At 30.5% G+C, this 10,127-nt stretch overlaps 1 protein-coding gene across 2 annotated transcripts; it reads left to right on the top strand.

Annotated features, from left to right (window-relative positions):
• The first annotated feature begins 6,727 nt into the window (after window positions 1–6,727).
• LOC108476360 (transcription factor TCP21) lies at window positions 6,728–9,606 on the top strand. 2 transcript variants are annotated; one of them, XM_017778557.2, is made up of 2 exons: window positions 6,728–8,548; window positions 9,094–9,606. In XM_017778557.2, exon 1 carries the CDS (start codon window positions 7,213–7,215, stop codon window positions 7,987–7,989), a length of 777 nt encoding a protein of 258 aa, XP_017634046.1. In that variant the 5' UTR covers window positions 6,728–7,212; the 3' UTR covers window positions 7,990–8,548; window positions 9,094–9,606. The 2 variants fall into 2 exon arrangements, with proteins under 2 accessions (XP_017634046.1, XP_017634045.1); XM_017778556.2 differs by having other exon boundaries at window positions 9,090–9,606.
• Window positions 9,607–10,127: the final 521 nt, after the last annotated feature.

Raw genomic sequence — 10,127 nt, 5'->3', positions numbered from 1 at the left:
AAACATCTGACCTTCCCTGCAATTTCAAATTTGCAACCAATTCAACATAACAACAACTCAACAAATACAATCTTCATCCAAATCACATTCGTTTCATAACAATATTACTAATCCTTATTTTATCTAACATTATATCCATTCATACTTTCAAGTAGCATTTAAACATCTTAGTTAATTTCCATTCATATCATATATCAACTTATATTAACTTAACTAATATACAAAACATAGTCATATAAGCTTCTATACATGCCATATAAACCATTTAAAGTATTTATAACAAAATCTACTGGAAAATCGAGATTGTGTGACTTGAGCGTGATGATCCGATCCTCTGACCCTCCCGTTAATCTACAAAGAGCAATAAACATTACAAGTAAGCTGACTATAACTTAGTAAGTTCGTCGGCTTTAACCATAAATCTTACCAAATATTAGTTTTCCAAAATTCAAATCATATGGACATTTCAAATAAGTTACTTTCATCCTGTAAGTCATAATCTCATTTTAAAAAAAAATTACTTAATTGAGTTCAATAATAATAATGATAACATTACTTACATTTCTTTTTCCACACGTTACATTTACGACTTACCAACTTGTCCATTTAAGGAACGACTTATGGATTTGAGTACATCGTGATCTGAAGCCCGAAGTCTAGCTGAAGCACATAAGTGCTAAACGGAAGCCCGAAGGTTAACTGAAGCTCATCAGAGCTGAACTGAAACCCCAAAAGGGTTAACTGAAACTCATATGAGTTAACGGAAGCTACAGAAAGCAAACACGAGAATTCGCAACAAATGCTGAATCTCGATTTACTTGAGTAATTTACCGTCAATTCATCTTTTTCACTGAACAATCGTACTCATTTCCTGCGTTCCGTTCCTCCGAAATACTCAGTTCAATTTCGTAATTTTTGTACATAATTTACTTATTTTCAACAATTAACATAAATAAATATTAATCACCATTCATAAAATAAAATTGAAATTTAATAATTTAACCGTGCGAAGTTACCCGGAACAATTTGCAGTAGTTGTAAAGATTTCTGGAACTATTCCGAAATTTTTTCTTTTCCTCGTTTATCCTCGATTTCTTGATCTATAATATAAAATTTTTCACTTATCAGTATTGACTTCACATTCATTCTATTTCACATCCTTAATGTTTATAACCCGCTTATAAGTAACATAATCTGCAATTTCACTATTTACCTATGTATATTCAATGCTGTCCATCCGTATCATAGTCACTAAATTATTTTTATCTTGAGATACAGAACTTTAAATTAGGATCCGATAATTTTCCCTGATATTAGACTCACATATCTTCTTATCATAAAATTTTCATAATTTTTGGTTTAGCCAATACGTACAGTTTATTCTTTAAAGTCACCCCTGTTCTGGTGTCTGACAGTTCCGACCCCTCTTAACTAAAAATTAATTATCTCCTTGTACAGAATTCGTATGATGTTCCCATTTGTTTATCTTGAAAATAGACTCATCTAGAATTTTAAACATGTAAATTTAAGCTCCTAATTATTTTAATCCAATTTTTTATGATTTTACAAAGTCAGAATAGGGGAACCCAGAATCATTCTGACCTTGTCTCACTAAATTTTTTATATCTCATGATTGACAATTCTATTGCTTTCACCATTTCTTCTATAAGAAACTAGACTCAATAAGATTTAATTTCATATTTTATTCATCCTCTAATTCAATTTCTAAAAATTTTGGTGATTTTTCAAAGTTAGACTATTGTTGCTGTCCAAAACTGTTTTTAGTGAAAAATGTTGATTTCCATTTTGCCCCAAATTTCTTAGTTCATACAATTCAGTCCTTGCTCAACTAACCCCTCAATTAAACTAATTTTTCTTAATTAATACTTTACCTAGACATTATAAGTTATTTCACAACTATTTAAATTCAGAATTTCCACATAAAACCCTAACTTCAAACTCTTTCACCATTAGGTCCCAAACATTCACTTTCTATTCAATTCTTTCAATAAAATCAGCATATAAACAATTTAAAGCTCTAATTCCATGCTAAATCATCATATACTTCCAGCACATATTCATAGAAACTTTCAATTTCTTTCATAGAATCAAAAACTAATGAATTCAACAAGTGGATCTAATTGTAAAAGTCACAAAACACAAAAAATTCAAGAAATAATCAAGAATTGAACTTGGTTTCAGTAAATATATAAAAAACCAGCTTAAGAAAACCCTTCTATGGTGTTTTTTCTGATGAGAATGCAGAAAAATAAAGAGAAATCTAGATAATTCCACTTTAGTCCTAGTTTTATTAAGTAAATTTTGCAATATTCCAATTTTGCCCTTAATTTATCAATTTTCCTGCTGATTTCATGCCCCTTGCCGTCCAGCCAAGTAGACCTTGGGTCTATTTTTCTTTTAAACCCTCTTTCTTTTATCATTTAAGCTATTTAATCATTTCCCATAATTTTACGTTTGTTACAATTTAGTCCTTTTTATTCAATTAACTATCAAAACTTTAAAATTTCTTGACAAAATTTAATACTAACTTATTAACACTCCATAAATATTTATAAAAATATTTATGGCTCGGTTTAAAATTTTCAAAGTCTCGATACCTCGTTTCCGATTCTAATTTTTTTACTATTTATTTCTAGTACACTATTCGCTATTTCAAAAATTTTCCTAACTTCACATTTAACTTATATTCACTAAATTAATAATATTTCTACTCATTTATCGGATTTAGTGATCTAGAATCACTGTTCGACACATTGAATATTTAGACTATTGCAAATATAATGTACATGAATTAATTTTATAGAATAAAATACAATTTAATTTATAATACAAGGACCTCCATACTATTTTTACCGTCATACTCACATTCAAGATTTTAGTTAAAGAAGAAGATAGCTGATAGCCTTCTAATTTTATATTAATAATACACTTATAAATGTTGCTATCTTTCATCTTTTGATTTTAATTTTTTTATTTAAAGTGATACTTAAATTATATTTCTATTACTTAAATCATCCAAACAAAATTTATAAACGCAGTCATGTAGCAAAATAACACATAAGCAATGCCATGAATTTATTTATATATAAATTCAAAAATATTTAAATATTAAAATATATATAAATTAATTATATGGAATATTAATAATTATAATTTAAATTAAAAATATTTAAATTAAAAGTTGAGTTAAATTAACCAAGCGAAGTCAGTCAACGAACAATTAACTCTAGTCAATATCCAATCAACAAACGGTGATTATGTTATCGTTTATGCAACATGTTGTAGCGTGGTTGAACTAACTAACGGTTAAATGATGAATGTATTAACTTAAAAATAAAAAATAACAAAAAGGTAGTTTAAATACTGCATTAATAAAAAAATACTAACATTAGAAATTTTATCATTTAAGCCTAAAAAGATCCTTTAATCAGATGGCATGCAAATGTCCAGATCAGGGTATCGGATGCCCTTGTTGATAGCCCGTTCTTGATTGGATATTCAAAAAAAAAAAAATTGAAGTGTTTAATTTTTATTTTTTTAAAAGCCTGAAATAAAATTTTGAACTGAAAAATATTTTTCATTAAGAGAACATAAAAATGAAAATATTGTCATAAAGACAAGCATAATAGTATAAAGAAAATGGCTAATATGTTGTGAGTACTTATATTTTGATAAAGTTTGAGATTTGTCCTTATATTTAAAAAATTAAAAATAAATTATATTATCATTTTAAGTTTAAAATCTTAATCCAATGATTGAAATCATTAGTATTTTCATTCAATAACTGTTAATATGACAAGTTGATTAAACTATCTTTATATGACATGGCAAATGATTAATGAAAAAAATAAGTTAGGTTGAAAATTTTTGTCCGAAAATATTAACAATACTAATAACTAAATTAATTTTTAATTAAAAATAAAAAAATATTTAATTTTTAAATAAAGAAACTAAATTAATCTTTATATGAATTGGCAAATGGTTAAATTTTTTAAAGTGCTACTAAAGCCCAGTATTAAAAATTAGATTAAATTTTAATTATATATTTTTATGAAAGTTACAATGCAATAATATTATTTTAAACTAAACTGATTGATGGTTTACATAGTTGATTTAAATTTCCTTCATACAAAATTTTAAAATTAAAAAAAGTGGTGAAATAATTAAGCATGACAACTAATAATGTGCATGGTTTTGGGAAAAAGGTGATGTTATTAAAATAAAAAAGGAGGATTCTAAAATAAGATGTGGCATAATAATGATTAGTTGGGAATTGAGGGATAATGTTGGTATTTATGTTGTAATAAAACCATGGAATTTTGGATCTAATCAATCAAATTAATGAAATTTGGGATTTTGTTTAATAATTGGATTGGTAGTGTTAAAGTACATCAACCCCGCAACCAACTCATGATTGTTGCTTTTCTTTATTTCCCACAGGCCACAATGGGGAAGGTGTGTCACTGCACTCTAAAACAACCACATCTATAATCACAGGCGGAATTAATTTTTTTAATAAAAGTCTGACTTTTAGTAAAAATATAAATTTATCATTTTAATAGTTTATATGTTTATAATTTTTAAAATATTAAATTAAATCTTTTATCATTTTTAAAAATTAAAGTGTAATTTTATCAAGACTAATTTATTATTATTTTTATACAATATTAAGGTTGAGCCGTTGGAGAATTGAGTCACAGAGCCGTTTGACAGGAGTTTCAACCATTGCTCTATATAAGTTAATATGATATTAAGTTAAATATACAATATTGTAATGGAAATATTAAAAATAGGTTAAATTCTACTATTAGTCCTTGTACTTTGTGAATGTTGTGAATTTAATTATTGTACTTTAATTGGATCATTTTAGTTCTTGTACTTTTTAAATTTAAAATTTGAATCTTCACAAAACGATAATTGTTAAATTCATTAAGTTTTGATACTTTTAAAATCTGATATAGTAATATTATCATATGTGTAATGCCATTCCAACTTATTATATATATTACTCACTAAAGATATCATTAATGGATTAATGATAGTCATTTGCATCAAGAATGAAATTTCAAATTTTAGAAACTATATTGACTTAGAATGGTTAATTGAAGAATATAGACTGAATTTACAACTATACACATTATGCAAGACTAATAATTGAATTTAGTAGACGGTTCTATGGCACACTCGGAAAACGTACCAAATTTTTTCTATGTTTACTAAAATTTCTAACTTATACCAAAATTTCTAACACTATACCAATACTTTTGTTAGAAATTTTGGTATACGCTTTGAGCATATTGTAGAATTTTCCTTGACCTAATAAATTTAACAGCTGTTATTTGAGTCAAAACTAAAATTTCAAAATTTAAAAGTATAATGACTTAAATTGATCAATTTAAAAACAACAAAAATAACCTAAAAAATGTTAAGTTCTTTGTGCTAAGAATTTTAATAACAAATATATGTAATGGTAGTAAAATATATAATTACTAAATATTAAATAAAAAAATGATACGAGTGACTTAAATCAGCTTGAGTTAGTCATCTATAAATATAAATAAATTTAAGCAAAATTTAATGTCCATATTTTACGGTGAATTGACTTAAGTAAAGTTGAATCCAACCTACACAAATTATTACTCATTTTCGCTTATTTTTACAAGAGCATTACTTATTTTTCTAATTTTAAATTTAAATTTGCACTAACTATTCCTTATTTTATATCTAACTATTGCAATATATATGTAATAAACTTTTTTCTCATATTATTACACTAGTAATCAAACTAGACATAAAACATATCGCAACTTAAATAAAAATAAATTTAGACACAATTTACATATAATAAGAATTCATATATAATTTACAATCGTAAAATGTAATAAAATTCAGATAATATTAAATTTAACATTAAGCTCAAAGCCTTATTTGCAAAGAATCATTAAATATGAGGGGGGAACTATTAATAAACAGTGAGAAATGGATAATAATGAAATTACTGAACGTACCTGGAATCTTCCATCTACTCAAAGGACGGTCCCTTTTTTGATAAATTAAATAAAAACAAAATTCATTCTTTCACGAAAATTAAAATTTTAATTTTTACTTCAATTTGTCCTACTTACCAAAACAAAGAAAATAGAGATAAACGCAACTGGGAGGAGGGTTTAACAGGATTATAATTCATTAATTTTTAAAAATTTTATGTAAAGTAAAAAGATGAAATTTTAGCAAACGTAAGCTCAATCGTGTTTAAGGATTCTTTTGGCTAGACAAGCATGAGTAATTTAGACAATGTATTAAAAAAATCGAGATTTTGAAATTAATACAATATTTAATCTTTAATTTTTTTTCCATTTTGTGCATAAACCTTTATTTTCACATTAGTCTCTCAAATTTGAAATTTTTTCTCAATTTTAGTCCCTAATTTTTTATATAAAAAGTATATTTTTGGTAAAGACATAGTACAATAATAGTGTTATATGAGTCCTAGCTTTCTAATAAAAATTGCATTTCTAATTTTTTTATAAATTATTAAATTATAAATTTACATGTCATAAAATTACATTTTGTCTTCTAAATGAAAAAAATTAATTTATTTTACAAATAATACAATCATAAATTAATATATAGTGAAATTATAAATTTATATATTAAAAATATATCATTCTAATCTCTCTTAAATTTTTTTAAATTTACCCATAACCAAATTTAAAAAAAAAAATTCTCAAATTTAACAGGATCCAAAAATTTTCTAAATATCGCTTTTATCTCAAAAACAAAAATGAAGTGAAAAATTGGGAGGAGGAGGCGCGTGGAATAAAAACAGAGAAATCGCGGGGAAAAGAAAGGCGGAGGGAGGAGGGTATGAGCTGTGGGGGGGATATGTACAGTGGGACCCACCACCCATGTGCCCTCCCTCCTCTCTCCACCAGCATCTGCCTCTCAATCATCACCATTCTCTTCCCTCTCTCTCTCTCTCTCTCTCTCAGACACACACCATCTTTGTTTGTGAAAGAAATTCTAATTCCATTTCCTTTTCTTTCTAGATTTTTTGTGGGTTGTGTCCATTAACCTTCTCCAGCAATTACCCCAAAACAGCTAGACAAAGCTTTTATAGTCTTTGACGCGAAAGCTAAAGCTAAACTACATAAAGGGTAAGAGTGTGGTAGTCCTACTCCGGCCCCCACGATGTCCAATTCAGAGACTGCTGCTACTAACGGATCGTTAATGGACCCACCGAGACATCAGGCGCCGGCAGCCAATGGTTCACTCGCAGTTAAAAAGCCTCCCACCAAAGACCGTCACAGCAAAGTTGATGGTCGTGGGAGAAGGATCAGGATGCCCATCATTTGCGCTGCTCGTGTTTTCCAGTTGACCCGCGAATTGGGTCATAAATCCGATGGTCAGACTATCGAGTGGCTGTTGCGTCAGGCTGAGCCTTCTATTATAGCCGCCACTGGTACAGGGACGACTCCTGCTAGTTTTTCCACCGTGTCGGTTTCCCTCCGCGGAGCTAATTCTACTTCTTTGTCGTCGACCACTTCTTCGTTTTCTTTGGATCATAAGCCTCTTTTGGGTCCTACCCCGTTTATACTTGGGAAACGCGTCCGGTCCGACGACGATAACGCCGGAAAGGACGATTCCGGAGGGCTCACTGTTGGACCAGGAGTGGGTTCCATTGTGGGACCGAACGGGACACATCCGGGTGGGTTCTGGGCTCTTCCAGCAAGGCCAGACTTTGGTCAATTGTGGAGCTTCGCGGCCCCGCCTCCGCCGGATTTGGTAGTACAGGCGGCTGCTCAGCAACCCGCTACTGCTGCTGCGTTGTTCGTTCAACAACAGCAAGCGATGGGAGAAGCGTCGGCGGCTAGGGTCGGCAATTATCTTCCTGGTCACCTAAACTTGTTAGCCTCGTTGTCGGGTGCTCCGGGAGGATCGGGTCGAAGAGACGAGGATCCGCGTTAAGATTTGGTGGACCATTTTACCCTTCTTGTTGTTGGGAGTATATATAGATTCTATAAATATTTGTGTATGGTTGTTGCTTTTTTGTGTGTGCGAGGATGTGGAAGATGATTGCTAGTTGGAATTCCTAGGGTTAGGGAATTAGGGTTTTGAGGCAGATAATTTGGAGTATGGATGATGAATGGATTCAGATTAGGGTTTTTCCGCAGCACTTCTATTTGATGATTAATTAGGGTTTTAGAGCAATTGTTTAGGGTTTTGAGAATGGAGAGGGGAGCCGAGTGCTGAATTTGGGGATTGGTTGTGTTGTTTGTCCCCATTGTGGAGCTCATGATGACACCCAAATAGGGTTGGATCTATTGTGCTTCCGGGCATTAACCCTTATTGCCATTGGTGTCTAAGAATTACTAGTTTCTTTGCTGCTATGCGGCATAGCTTAGCATCAAACACTGCATTACGCTGGTTCTTAAGGACGTGGGTTGATTTGGCTCTCTTTTTAGCTGCTTTCGTTGTCGATCGGGATTACTGCTGTGTGAAAGATAACCGGCTCCGGCTCCTCTCTGTAAGACCTCTGTTTTGGAAAAAAAATTTAATTGCATTCTTAGCGATTTCTTAGAATTATCAGCGTGCAAATAATGTGATATTTTATGTAAGTGGATTGTTTTTGGGTGCCTGTTGTGTGAATAATAATACCCCATCTGTTTTTCTTCTGCAATTTCTTTAGAATGCTCTTCTTAACTTCTGCTTCACCTACTAATTTAATGTACTTGATATTTATGTGTTCTTCCACAAGCATTGCTGCATTCTTAATAAGAGAACTCATGTTTGAATCTTGAAAACAATTTTGGAAACATTAATAGTGTTCTTTGTTTATGATGAATTGAAAAATGGATAGTTCATTGAATTTTAAAGCTAGCTATTTTCCCGGACTTTGTCCCTCAAAATTGGTTAGCATTAACTATTGCAGTGGCAGTGCTATTCTATTGCTACATAATTATGTGCATTATCAGTAGAGAGTTAAGTGGAGTTTACCTAACATTGTTTTCTTCTTCAATTTTGAATTTTATTTAAAAAACATACAAATTTTTACCACTCTCCAACAGACAGGTCCTTGAAAATAACTGGATGGTTACTGAAACATTAACTGATGGGAGGTGAGAAACACATGCAGCAGCAGTGATCTTGTCGACCTAAATCTGGAAAGATAAATGAAGTTGATACAAAGTGGTGAAAGAAATTATCCTAACGAGAAAATGTGTAATGCATTTTTCATTCATGGAGGCCATCCCTGAAGCTTACCCATCTTTTTATGACCTAAAGGAGATGCTGACTGCATTGCAGTTTCTGGGAAAGAGAATCAAACTCAACTTCGTAATTAAGCTGAAGCTTCATAGCTTTGTATAATTTCTTAAATTGTAATAATAGATTAATTTGGTTGCAACAGAAAAATAGGCCCACCATTTGCCTATCATTAAAGGGCATGCCCCCATTATAGTTGGAACAGCTTTTACAGTGTGGTGGGCTAATTTGGAAGTAAAACACATCCAAATGATGGGGAGCCTCATATTTCAGATTTGGGTGGTTAATACCAAATTTCTACGTTTTTTGTGTTGCATTTAAGTATAAGTGTTACATGTTTATGCTCTTTAATTGGAGGTGCTGCTGGTTCTTTACTCTTCTTTGCTTTTATAACATTACTCCAATTCTTATCTAATTCATTTTAAATTGGAATAATTTGAATTATTGAGATACTGAATCAAGTTTTATTTTATTATTTTTGAAAATAAATTGAACACAATTAATCATATTTGAAATTTGAAAAATTGACAAGGTATGTTTTTCTTTCTGAATCTTTTCCCTTCTTTAGGGTTTCTTTAATTGTCTAGATCTATTTGAGTACCTAGGTTTTGAGCCTTTATTTGTTTTTGTGTGGCTTCATTGAAGATCAAAAGGTTGGAAACCGTACTTGACACCATTGTGTACTCCTCTTTCTTCTGATTGAAGTCCATGGAGATTCCATTGGAGGAGGGGGATGAACATAACTTTGTTTATGACAAGGTTTACGGTGATTGGAAGAATTATTGCCAGGAAAGTTCTAAATCGCAAGGGGGATTTGGTCCAAGGATGAGATTCTCTGCATA

This window comes from Gossypium arboreum, chromosome 3 (assembly GCF_025698485.1).
Source record: "Gossypium arboreum isolate Shixiya-1 chromosome 3, ASM2569848v2, whole genome shotgun sequence".
NCBI classification, from domain to species: domain Eukaryota; kingdom Viridiplantae; phylum Streptophyta; class Magnoliopsida; order Malvales; family Malvaceae; genus Gossypium; species Gossypium arboreum.
Note: the sequence above shows the minus strand (reverse complement) of the source record. Positions and strands in the feature narration are given on the sequence as shown.

Excerpts from the sequence above, each read along its gene's own strand:
- LOC108476360 (XM_017778557.2), top strand. The coding sequence starts at position 7,213 with ATGTCCAATTCAGAGACTGCTGCTACTAACGGATCGTTAATGGACCCA.